Below are 13,162 nucleotides of genomic sequence, written 5' to 3' on the forward strand. Positions count from 1 at the left end.
AATGTTGAGTTTCTACAAGCTGTGTTAAAATGATTTTCATCTAATTAACTTTGGATTGATTTACATGTAAAAAATTTGTGTCACTCTACTCGAACTTAAATGAATTCGCAGTCAATGTCATAACTGTTGTGAAATCCACACATTTTCACTTAATTACATTAAAAGATTCATTAAAAAGAAACTGAAATCTTACACTGTGCAAGAAAACACTTTTATTAAAAAAGCTTAATTCCGAATTGGAGAATGATAATATCAGACGTCGGAATGCCTGTCATTAGTTGTATAAAGCGACATTTCAGATTTTACATAAAAAATTCACAGGCGACTATATGAAAATAATTTTAACATACCTTGTATTTTGTATACATTTTTGTTTTTTCTATAATTAATGCCCTTTTGCATATTATCTATTAAATGACAATTTTTTGACGGGAGACAATTAAAAAAGCGAAACTGACTTATAGACATGGTGGTATTGTCGTAGGTAAAAAAATTTGGTATAAATTGTGATAAAAATGATTTATAATTATTGAATGACATGTTTAATTTTGGTGGATTCGCCGGGAAAATAAAAAATCCAATATAAAATTGTATCATTTATTTTGTATAATAGGTAACAACCAAATTAAATTTGTAATAATAAAATGTCAATAAAATAAATAATAAAAAATTGTATAAAACATGTATTTAAGTACAGGAATCAATCATCTATATTTTGATTCTACAATGCAATTATTGCACGGATTAAAAAACTTTATGAACTATGAGTAATCTTATTAAAAATAGTTTGAAACTAAACGAATTCTAGACTTAATATTAATTTTAACAAAAGATCACAACAATAAATAAAACAGCCTAGATTTACATTTTTAAACAGTATGTACTTCTCCAGGTTGATGAATATTATTAGGTAAGGAACATTCTGATCCGTCCTCAGCAAAACTATTTTTTTCTATATTACCATTACTTATATTTTTTGGAATGTCTTCTTCATTTTCCGTGGAATTTTCTACTTGCATACTATTGTCCGGAAAGGCTTCCAGAGCCTTCTGTACGGGCTCAGGGCTTACTAATAAATTGCTCCACCAATTGGAAAACACTCCCTTCGCTTGCGAAAGAGCCCCTCCTACAGCCTTACTTGTGGTCGCAACAGCTCTCCCTGTTGAAACCATCGCTTGGTTAATTTTTCGGCCACTATCCGAACTCTGCATTGTGCTAAAATAGTAAAAAAAGAAATAATAATATTTTGGTTAATAATACGGAAAACTTAATGCTAGGAAGCAAAATTACTAAAAAATCCCGTTACCAAATGTCATATTTTACGTCAAATTTTAACATGACGTACTGTTTGTTACTTATTACAACTAGTAATTACTAGTTACGTAATGAAATTCGCTACGTAACTCAAACCTAAGTGGTTTGTTTACTCTCTTTTTCAATCAAATATCGGAAATACATTTTTAATTTACGACGAAAATAAGAAAAAAAATGCGCGATACGTTATGAAAAGTCCATTATTGTTTAACTCGCATAATTTTTCGCTGCACTCAGTCGTTTTGGCATAGATTATGCTTGTTAAACAAAATCGGTCGTTTAGGTAAATAACTACAACTATACATAGACACGAATTTTGAAAAAACGCCAAGTAAAAATGTAGAAGTGTTACAAAATATTTCCAATACCGTTTACAAAATAATTTTAACGAGAAATCTAGAAAAGCGTTTATAAAAGAACCTAAAAATGGGTTTACAAAATAGTCTAAAAAAATCTAGATTTCTGATGCAGAAACGGCTTTAGAAAACAATCTTTAAACATCTAGAGAAGAATACAAAAGTATAGCTAAAGAATAATCTAAAAAATTCTAAACAAAACTATAGAAGGATTTATAGAGATTTAGAAAGAAGAATCTTAAAAAAATCTAGAGCAAAATACAGAAAAATTGTAGAAAATAATCTAGAAAATTTCTAAACAAAACTATAAAGAATTTTGAACACACGCAAAGTGGAAAGTGGAAGAATTTTAAGTTTACAAAATAATTATAAAAAGTCTAGAAAACAATGCATAAACGAATCTAAAGAAGTATCCAAATTTTAGATCTAGAAACGACCTTAAAAAAGAATCAGAAACGAATCTTAAAAAACTCTAAACAATACTATACAAACATGGCAAAAAATAATGTAAAAAAATTCTAAACAAAACTATAAAAAAATTTTGAGAAGACTTCTAGAGAAGGATTTATAAAAAAAAAATTAAGAAGGGTTTATAAAACAGTCTAAAGTTGAATCCAGATTCCACCACTTTGCACCTTGCAAACATCTTATACGAATATTTTGCACACTTTTGTAAAATATACTTTGCAAAATTTGCAAAGACAAGTGAAAAGATTGGTGAAACATCATGATTTTAGAGTTTGTAATTATGCAAAGTGCAAAGTTGCAAAAAATTTTGGTGGAACAGGGCCCGGGTCTAGAAACGAATTTAGAAAGAGAATAAAAGCAATCTTAAAACATCAGAGAAGAATACAGAATTGAAAAGATGCAGAATGAAATCTAAATGAGAATTTGGAGGTTGTAGAAGAAGCGTTTACAAATATTTTTTTTATTACAGTGTACAAAATAACTCTAGTAGAGTTTCTAAAAGAATCTAAAGATGGGTGTATAACATAGCTTATAGAAGAATCCAGATTTCAAGTATAGAAACAACTTTAGAAAAGAATCAGGAGAGAATTTTAAAAAACTAGATAAGAAAATAACATGACATCAAAAATGTACTCAATTAGAACAAGGATTCTAAACAAAACTATAGAAGAATTTTGAATAAAAAGTAAAGAGTGCAAAATAAAAATTTTAAATGTAGAAAAAGTGTCTATAAAAAAATTTGAATATAGTTTACAAAATAATTCTAAAGAATCTAGAGAAGAATTTATAAACGAATCTAAAAAAGTATCCAAATGTCAGATTTAGAAAAGGGCTTTAGAAAAGAATCTGAGAAGAATCTTAAAAACATCTAGACAGAATACAGAAACATTGTTAAAAAATAATCTAGAAAAATTCGACACAAAATTATGAATAGTTGCAAAGTGGAATCCAAAAAATTATTCTACAAAATATAGAAAAAAAATTATTAAACCAATCTAAAGAAGTATTCAGAACTATAAACAGCTTTAGAAAAGAATCAAGAAAGAACAATGTAGAAAAATTCTAAACAAAATTATGGAGAATTTTGAAATGACTCAGGGTGGAAACTAAAAGAAAATTTAAAGAATGAAGAAGAATCAAGAAAAAATATTTATAAAAGAATTTTAAATACTAAATACACTTCACAAAATAATTCTAAAGAAAAATTTATAGGAATCTTAAAAATTTTTAAAGAATATAACACAAACATTGTTAAAGAATAATGTAGATGAATTCTAATCAAAACTGAAAAAGACTTTGAAAAACACGCAAGTGGAATCTAAAAAATCTAAAAGAGAAATTGGAAAATGTAGACGAAATGAAGGGTACAGAAGAAAACGACCTTAATCCATCACAACTAAAATCACGAACAAGCAAATTCAAGGTTTTCTAAAGTGAACCCATCACTTTTTTTCTTCAGTACAGTATAATAGTAAAACACATTGCTCTGTACTAAAGGCGTATTTGCTATTTCCCGCATCAATTATTTGATAATACTCTCAAAACTACAATTTATAATAACAACTCCTTCTCGTTTCCTTAAACAGGTGGACTAAGGTCGTTTTTCCCTTTTACCCTTCAAATTTTTATAAAAGATTTTCGAAAGACGCAAAGTGAAAGGTAATTTAGAGAATGTAGAAGTGTTAATAATAGAATTTGGAATACTGTCTACAAAATAATTATTTTAAAAATTATCTAAAGATGGGTTATATAAGGTGATTCAAAAGTACCGGTCAATCTCTAGGGTGGTTATAAATAACATCAAACTGAACTAAAATTACTAGGACAAAAAACTATTTGAGCTTTTATATATTTTTTTAAATATTTTTTTGATTCTAGTTAGCGGAAACGACAGCTCTTGCAACTTAAAAACTTGCAAATTCGACATCATAGGAAAAAAATTAAAATAAACTTTTTTTTATATTATTTTGCTTATTTTATATTTTTGCTTACAAATTAGGATTTTAAAATTTATAAAAGTTGTGGGAACGGTCATAACTTACCGTTCCCACAACTTTTATAAATGACTAATAAGTCATAACAATACGGCATTACAGAACTACTTTCTTAAATTGAGCACTGTTCTTTTATAAATTTTAAAATCCTAATTTGTAAGCATAAATATTCTCCTCTGATAAAAACATTATTTTTTGCTTTTTACTACGTACGATAGACTAAAAGATGTACATCTTTTAAATAAAAGCTTTTTTCTAAAAAACATTTGATTTAATTTTCTTTATTTATTGCTTTTTGGTTTTTACTTATTCTACACGTCTTTTTCTCGGAGATTTAGTTTCGCTATATTATTGTAACACCATTATTTTGCTGATTTGTGAAAATTTGTTTAGTGGTATGTGATAGAAAACAGCTGTTAACACTGAAAGCACATTCTAACCTCTGTTCTATGTCGATACTCTATCGTCCAAGATAAATGAATTTAAAAACGTAGCGACAATTGTTTGTAACGAAACGTAATGAAAATGATTAGGTATTAATATATTTCCCAATGACCAACATACCGTTAATGCTGGTATGAAGTTACGGTATGTAAACCCATTTGTAAACATAATCTAAAATTTCAAAACCCCATTTAACCTCTTTAGGGGGTATTTAACCACGTAGGATTGCATTGTCACACAGATTAAGTAAGTATACATAATTTCAAATCAATGGGACAACTGAAACCCTTTCAAATTTGGCTCCGAAAAAATAAAAACAGACAAACGAACAGAGTGACTTTAATAAAAGCTTTTAACAAAAGAGCAACAATCGATACTAGAAAAAACAATTAAAAAATGTATCAAAATTAAGTTGCATGAAAAAAAATCTGACTTCATTTTTGTACTTAACTGAACGTCTTTTATCACCATACAAGAGTTTGTACGACACTTTTGAATAACCCTGTATAGTAGCCTAAAAAGAATCTATATTTCAGAATCAGATATTTAAAAAAAATCAGGGAAGAATCTAAGTGATAATTTGGAGAATGTATGTCTATTTGCCGTTGTAATTCTATTATGTTCCTAAAATCGATTTTAGAAACGTAAAAAAATTAGTAATTTGAACCAAGTTTGTTTGAGAATTAATATGCATTAACACTTACTGTGCAAGCCTTAATTTCATATCAGCCACTGAAAGTTGTCCCGCAAACGGATGTCCCGGATTCACATCCAAAATCCCAGGATTAATCCCACTTAACCACATTTTATAATTATGAGTATCTCTCCAAGACGTGACAAAACTCGTATTGAAATGCTCAATTTCACGAGAACCATCTGAAATAGTTATTTTCATAAAATCAAAATTACATGACATAAGTAAAAATAAAAACCTTGAGAGAGTGACGTCCGCATTAAGCACAACAAATAGATCCGAAACTGTGTCCTGATCCATTCATCCCCACCCTCCCATCCAACGCCATCTAGAAAAACATCATGCCTTTCCTCAGACACATGTTTAACAATATAGTCAGCAAATCGCAAATCTTCCGTAGTTAGATGTAACTGTTTTCTCAATTCTAAGTCTTGGCACTCGATCCTGCTCGCATCTATGTCGACCAAAACGTCGTAGAGTTGACTTTTTTGCTTAAAGAGTATATTTGTAGCCCCCACAACGTATCCTCTCACGTTAACATCTGTTAGTAGGTCTAGATATGGCAGTGATAAATATGGAAGGCACATGTAGCCTTTGGTAAATATTGATAAGGGAAAACCACATGAAGACGTACTAAGATGAGCTAAATATGCCATGTTATTGTGCATCGAATCGGCGATCGTGTCTGAACTTATGTCCCTTTGTAGACTATTATTTTTTCCATTTTGTGACGCTTCTGTGATTTCAATTCCCACTTCGGTAACACCAAGTGGAGGATTTTTGTCGGTTTCTGTGTCACAATGTTCCAAAATTTTCACGTCTTTGTTGTTCTCTTCCTCGGTTATGTTTTGATTAGTACTATCGATATTTTCAATTTGCGTTTTAGAAGGACTAGAAGTTGGCGATTGATCATCGTCTGAATACTCTGGCATTGGTGACATAGGACGTGATAATCGTATACAAGCTGACTGATCCATGCCTTTTTCAATCATTTCGGGGAAAAGGGAAGCCAACGTGAGAATTGTCGAGCAGAGTGGATGAACTGGAGACTTGTAAAAAATCAATCTCCGTTCTAATAACAACAATTTAAATAACAACAATGCTTTGTGTCTCCACTGCAAGACAAAGTCTCTGACCGACAATCCTGAAACAGTAAATTAGAGGAGAGTAAGTTTCGGGTTTGGTAAACAAACCGACAAAAATTTGTTGCTGAAAATCGTTCTGTGTTAAGACAGAATTCAAGTGGTGATAAGTATCTTCTAAAAGTGATACTTTACTAAAATCACCTTCATCAAAATACGCGTGCGTGATAAGCGACATTTTCACCTGTATCTGTCCATAAAGTGGTATCTTACTTAATACACAAACTGATTTTTGAATCGTCCCTCTGGTCATGTCAGAAGTGCGATTTTTGATTTTCTAAAAATTACGTCACGTTACAGTCGCCAAATTCTAATTTACGGAGGACTCAAATATTAGGAGGTGACACGGTGTACATAAATATAATGATAAAACTTCCCTTCAACTAAGCAGGCAAACTTTGACAGACAAAGCAACGTCGTGGTTCGCATCAAACTTCTTGGTGATAAATTCAGATAAGACACAGCATATTGACTTTTCTTTTAACAATAATAATATAACTGGCCACCATGTTAAACTTCTGGGTGTAGTTGTGAATGAAGCTCTAAAGTGGAGTTCTCACATTGAAAGCCTATGCCAAAAACTATCTGTCAAGTGTATCTCATCAGACAATTAAAGAAAGTTTTGAGTTTACAATGCTTATTAACTGCATATCATTCAATTTTTCACTCACATTTAACCTATGGAGTGACTTTTTGGGGTAATGCCTCTCACGGTAATAAAATCTTTAAAATTCAGAAAAGAGCAATTAGGGTCATAGCTAACATTAGCCGCTATGATTCTTGTAAACCGTGGTTCATAAACTTTAACATAATGAGACTTGCTTCAACATATATTTATTTCTCTTTGCTTGAAATCCACCAATCATCCCATAATTTCAATAAACATGCAGACTTTCACAATCATTACACACGATCAGCACAACTACTTCTGCCACCCCGTTTCAAGAGTAGCAGTGCCGTTAGAAATACATTAAACCTCAATCTTTATAATAAGCTTAGTCCAAACACAAAGTCCCTTAAATTAAATGCTTTTAAAACTGTTATTAAAAGGTACCTTATAAATGAATGTTATAGTATAAATGAATTTTTATCTAGTTCCCTCGCGATCTAGCTGTCTCTATTCGTATTTTATACCTTTTTATGTAATTTTTCTCCTTTTTGTTATCTGTTTAACTTAATATGTTTATATTTATATTTATTATTTTTAATCATATTATAATATCCTAATTAGTATTCCATACGTGACGTGTTTAATTTCTGTGTATTCAGATAAGATGAACGAATAAATTATTATTATTATTATATAAGTCAAACGTATTCCTTTGTTCAACTGGCCTAAGATCTAATAAGAAATCATAACCTGACAACTACATATTTGTGTTAGGACAAAAAGATTGGGACAAACGAATGTCCAACGACTGCGAAAACAATTGTAGAAGTTCGTTTTATAGACATTAAATCTTTAAATTGGTTGCTGATAAAAAGCTAGAAAAAAAATGATTTTTTGGTACACGCTCTCTACAATGGTTACTTTAGGAACCGCTTTGACTTCGCAAAATGTCATTTTAAAGAACAAGTACTTAAAGTCGTGATAGCAACACTTATAATAATAATTATAATAATAATAGGTTTATTGATCCAACAGAATTACAGTAGTTACAATTACAGGATCACAAAGTACACCACTCATTACAAAAATTCAACAATACAAAACGCAAATTTAAATCATTATACCTGTCTACAGAACATGAATTTAATTTTATTAATAAAAGTACTTAAGGAGGAGAATTCCTGTGTTTCAAATAGTGACTGACCACAAGTCTTTTTTTTTGTACTCTACGTCACCTGGTCAGGAGAGGGTCTATCAGTAGTGCGCAATAATGAATGATTATTTATCCGTCTAGGTTTTTTTAAGCTGAATCTAATGCAAAATTTTGTGCTGATTTCGAATCCGAAGTTTGATTTTTTGTTTGGAATTGCCTTCATTATAAAAAAGACGTTCCTGTAAAAAATTTTTAAAAACTTAAAATTGGTACAATTTTGTCATATCTTCCTTCTCGATAAAACTAGAAATTTTATTTTTTTGACAAATTTGGACAAAAGAAAACTGCGAAAATTGCATTTTTCTTGTAACGTTTTATATTTGTGTAGTGAAATTTTCGAGATGCGAGAAATATTTTTATCTTAAAAGAAAGACTATACATAATCGAGGCGAAATGAAGCTAATAGCTTACGTAAGTTTTTGGCGCAAAAATCATTTCGACATCTTTAACACTCAGCGAGTTATTGCAATTTAAAGTTACTGCGATATGCGCTTAGAGTGGCATTGTCGCGTATTTCTCTTTGTACTCGTAGTGTTGCCCAATTTTCTCAGTTTTCTTTTCTCAAAACTAAAAATTGTGAATTTACGTTAAAAACTACATTCATTGAGCAATCTTTTGCAAAAAAACTAAGTTTCTAGCTTTATCCACAAGGAAGATATGGTGATGTAAATGAAATATTTGCTCAATTTTAAATTTTTCAAGAATTTCTACAAAAACGTTTTTTTCATGATGAAGACAACTCCAAATCGAGAAACTAAATTCTGATTCGAATTCAGCAGAAAATTTTGCATAAGAGTAAGTGTTTAGTAAACGAGTCCGTGCCCACGAAAATGAATGTAATTTAATATTTATAAGAAATATTTTTTTTTATTCGTGCTTTAATATACTTTAAGTGGTGAACTTAGCAAGTAGGAATTGATAAATTTGTTGGCTACGCCTTGGGTTCTTTATCACCTGATCTTATATGATCTCTGTTGTTCCCTAATATTTTTTTATACTTAAAATAAAACATAAATTCATTTAATCTTGTAGTATTAAAAAAGTTTCACCCCAAACACGAAGTGACGTCCACCATATTCTGTTTACGTAAAAACACTTAAAAGTGAAATGCGTTCCAAAGCGATGTTTCTTTTCAAATTGTCGTCGGAATGAAAACAGGGAATGTTTTGCAATTTTTTTAGTAACTCAATAAACATTGGGGTGTTGAAAATCGAAAAATTTAAATAAGAATTTTGGCTTTTTTCGGTTCGACAATAAGAATGTTTGTCAATTTCTTAAATTTTTTTGCTCTGGTCCAGTAATAAAATCCATTTTGGGGTGTTAAAAACCGAGAGATGTGAATAGGATTTTATGTTTTTTTTCGACTGTTTTTCAATTATTGTGTATGGGCGAACTGACTTGGTCCAGAAACGAAACGGAACGCTATAATGGGTGTCTAAAAACAAGAAATTGTTCTAAAGTTTTTGTTTACTTTTAGTTAAGGTATCTTTTATTTTGAGTAAGTTTCAACCATTTTTTCGTGCACCCAATGTCTGTCGGTCTATAAATATTTCAGTATTTTTTGGGGTGCATAAAAATTTATGGTTTTCGAAGAATTTTGGCTCTTTTTCTGTTGTTTCGCACAGTTTTCACTTGTCTTTTTTTGAGCATTTTTTAGTGATTTTTGTAGTGTTTAAAAACAAGGTATTTTGTTAGTTTTTGACGTAAATTTGCATTATTTTGGAAGATTTCAACAATTTTTTCGTATGTTCAATTTTTGGTGGTCTACAGATATTCGGGTACTTTTAGGGTGGATAAAAATTAATGCTTTTTTAGAGGTTTTAGACCTTTTCCGGTTGTATACTTTGAGTAAAACAGCAAAATTTGTAGGGATATGCCTTGTTTTTTAAAAACGACAAATGTCCTGGTCCAGAATACACTGCCGATCAAAATAATCAGGACACTATATTTTTTAAATTTGGAATACTTAATTTATTTTTTATGTAAATTTTACTCAATCAATCATTTAGCTAGTGTCTTAACGGGGTTTAGAAGAAATTTTCATGATTACATTGTACTTTTTGAGGCTACACCAGCGTTAACGCGTTTTCCTGTACTTTAGGATAAGATACATAATTTCAATTATCACGTTGTTTGTGGTTTAACTTGTGTTTTGTTACTCAAAACTGCTTATCAGATAACAGTTTGACTCATTTGCGTAGGATGCTACCAGAAATTTCTGTAAAAATTGTTGCTTTAAGCAATGAGGGCCGAAGTGTTGAATATACTGTACAGGCTGTGCGGAAAGTCGCGCACCTCACTGAAGGGGAGTAATTGGATAATCCTCCAGGGTACCGAAAAAATGTTTAAAAAAATTCCACATGCTCTGTTCTTATATCAGAGCCTAAACAAATTATGGAAAAAGGCAACATTGCACAAAGATATGCGTGAAAACTGAAATTAAAAATTAATTAAAGTCTTGAATACCATTAAAAGGTGTTGAACATATTTAATTTCTAATCTTTAAAACCATGGTTACGCCATTGTTGTTAGTCAGATTAGTTCGCGCATTATCGTAATTTTTAATTATGTTATTGAATGCAACTGAGCGGAGAACAGCTTTATTTATTGCAATAATATTTTAAACAACTTAAAAACCGAACAAACAATGCACTAAAAAATTATAACAAATGCTCAAAGGCTTGGCTTGCACCGTTTGTAATGTTTCTGGAGTGATCGTAGCACTAGCGGCATGATTTCGGTTCACCAACTCCTCACGAGTTCTTCTAAAATTGCTTCTTCCGCAGTAACGGTTTTCGTCCTCTGGGCCGACCAAGTTCCCTTGGTAAAAGATCCAAACGACCAGTTGATCGCATTCTTTGGTCCAGTCAATGGAAATTCGAGTTTTCGTCTGGATCGGCATCCTGACGAGCGGCTTCCAAACAGCAAACACAAGTCACAATATTCATAGTAGGAAAATATTTTAATCCTTCACTGACACTGTTTGAAACAGAAAAATTACCGCTGACAGACGAAACTAAAGTTTTAATGACATTATAAGCAATCACCGTAACTATGGTTTCATCTGAACAACAATGGTTTGTGCCAAGTGTTGTCAGATTTATTATCATTGTTGACTCAAAAATTTTGTTAACATTTCTTAAAGAATCTGGGAAGGTTTGTTTCTTCAGTTATGTTACTACGTCCTTTTTTGTAATGTCATTTATACCACAAATGAATTTGGATTCGAAATGGTAGTGCAAACACCTTCATTTTTAGCAAAGAATTTTTAATCTTTACTTCATCAATAAAAGACTTAGATTTTTTTTAACATTTTTCTGGTTATCTAGGGTATCGGCCGATGATGTAGTGTCACGGCGGTGCGTGACTTTCCGGACAGCCTGTATAACACCATAATACCGCAAAAAATGTGCAGGACGTATACTCACAGCTTTGTAAAACATAGAGATTTTCAAAAAAAGCCCGATTTGGTCGTGGGAGCTCAACAACTACTCGAGATGACCGTTTTCTGGGTTTTTCCGCCTTATGAGATTGTGGATTGTCATCAACTATACTTGCTGGACGATTAGTAGAGACGTTCGTAAAGTAAAAATTTCACCTCCAACAGTCTAAAGGAGACTCAAGGAAGTAGGTCCGTTTGCTAAAAGACCGGTTGGAAATCCTAAACTAACGGTAGCTCATCAAAGATTATGGTTTAAATTTGCACAACCCTATGTGAGTTGAGGCAACAACAAATGTAAGAACGTACTCTTTACAGATGAGTCTAGATTTAGTCCAACATCATCAGACCGTCGTGAAATAGTGTGACAAAGACCAAACAAGAGATTCAGTCAATGCTGCATACCACCCAGAGAACACAATATAAAAATTTTCATAATTTTTCATACACCATAACAGAAATTTTGGAAGTGTCCGGAATTTTTTGAGCGGCACTGTAAAAAGCCATTTTGAAAAACAAAGCTTTTTGTCGTTTTTTAGATCTTTTTCGGTTATTTACTTTTGGAAAAACAGATAATTAAAATGCTACGTAAAAGCAGATTTTGTTAATAAGTTTCCAAAAAAATAGTTTGAGAAAACTGTGTGTGATAATATGATTGTTCAAAATTGTAGTTTTACGATAAAAAACGTTTAAATTAGAGAAATAAACCTTTAAATTCTCTTTAAGTTTTTTACAACTTTGCTTCTTAATTTTTTACGCATCATTTTCAACAATTTTTTTCATGATTTCCGTAAAAATTTTAATTGTAATATTTGTAATAATAAATGGTGAACAAATTGAATTTAGAGACGAAACGCATTAACGCTCACCCTTCATCCGCTACACAAATTTTTGGGGTACAGACAATTAAATGATTTTGGATCACGTTTCACCTCCTAGTTTTAGTCCTCCGTACTCCAAATTTACGTTACTTCAATTGGAATTTGACGAAAACACGAAATGCCATAAATTGTCTGTTTCGGGTTATTTAAACTCGGCAAATGGAAAAACACTGTATCTTCATCATAATTGTGAGATCCGTCTGGTAGAGCAAGAGTTGGCAAGTATTTCCATCCAGGGGGGCACTCGTTTGGCGATCCCGGCACGAGAGGAGGAAATGAGAATTCCACCTACAGAGATAATTATTGAATTTAATGAAGCACAACGCAGTATTGACTGAAATACCTGACAACCCTTTTTGTGGTGAAACCCCACCACGAGAACGTACAAAATGGGCCCTTCTTGTGCCTCCATCCCTATTTACTCCTAATTTTAAGCAAAACTACGATTTAACAACACTAACACTTCGATTTTATCAAAATGACAACGAATTTGACATCTGGCAAAAAATTTAGTGACACAATACTGCCAACACAAAATTTCAATTGCTATAAGAAAATATACTGCAAGTGTTTAATAATATGTAATAAAATGTATGTGTTATAAGCT

The 13,162-nt window shown here is 31.2% G+C and overlaps 1 protein-coding gene across 2 annotated transcripts; it reads right to left on the reverse strand.

Moving 5' to 3' along the window:
• Nucleotides 1–583: 583 nt before the first annotated feature.
• LOC655894 (uncharacterized protein) lies at nt 584–13,072 on the reverse strand. Of its 2 annotated transcripts, XM_008194554.3 has the most exons (6): nt 12,899–13,072; nt 12,646–12,843; nt 6,464–6,689; nt 5,509–6,414; nt 5,281–5,452; nt 584–1,215 (listed from the first exon to the last, which is right to left on the reverse strand). In XM_008194554.3, exons 1-6 carry the CDS (start codon nt 12,965–12,967, stop codon nt 870–872), a joined length of 1,917 nt encoding a protein of 638 aa, XP_008192776.2. In that variant the 5' UTR covers nt 12,968–13,072; the 3' UTR covers nt 584–869. The 2 variants fall into 2 exon arrangements, with proteins under 2 accessions (XP_008192776.2, XP_015840195.2); XM_015984709.2 differs by lacking the exon at nt 12,899–13,072 and having other exon boundaries at nt 11,664–12,788.
• Nucleotides 13,073–13,162: the final 90 nt, after the last annotated feature.

Source organism: Tribolium castaneum, chromosome 2 (genome assembly GCF_031307605.1).
Source record: "Tribolium castaneum strain GA2 chromosome 2, icTriCast1.1, whole genome shotgun sequence".
Lineage (NCBI taxonomy): Eukaryota > Metazoa > Arthropoda > Insecta > Coleoptera > Tenebrionidae > Tribolium > Tribolium castaneum.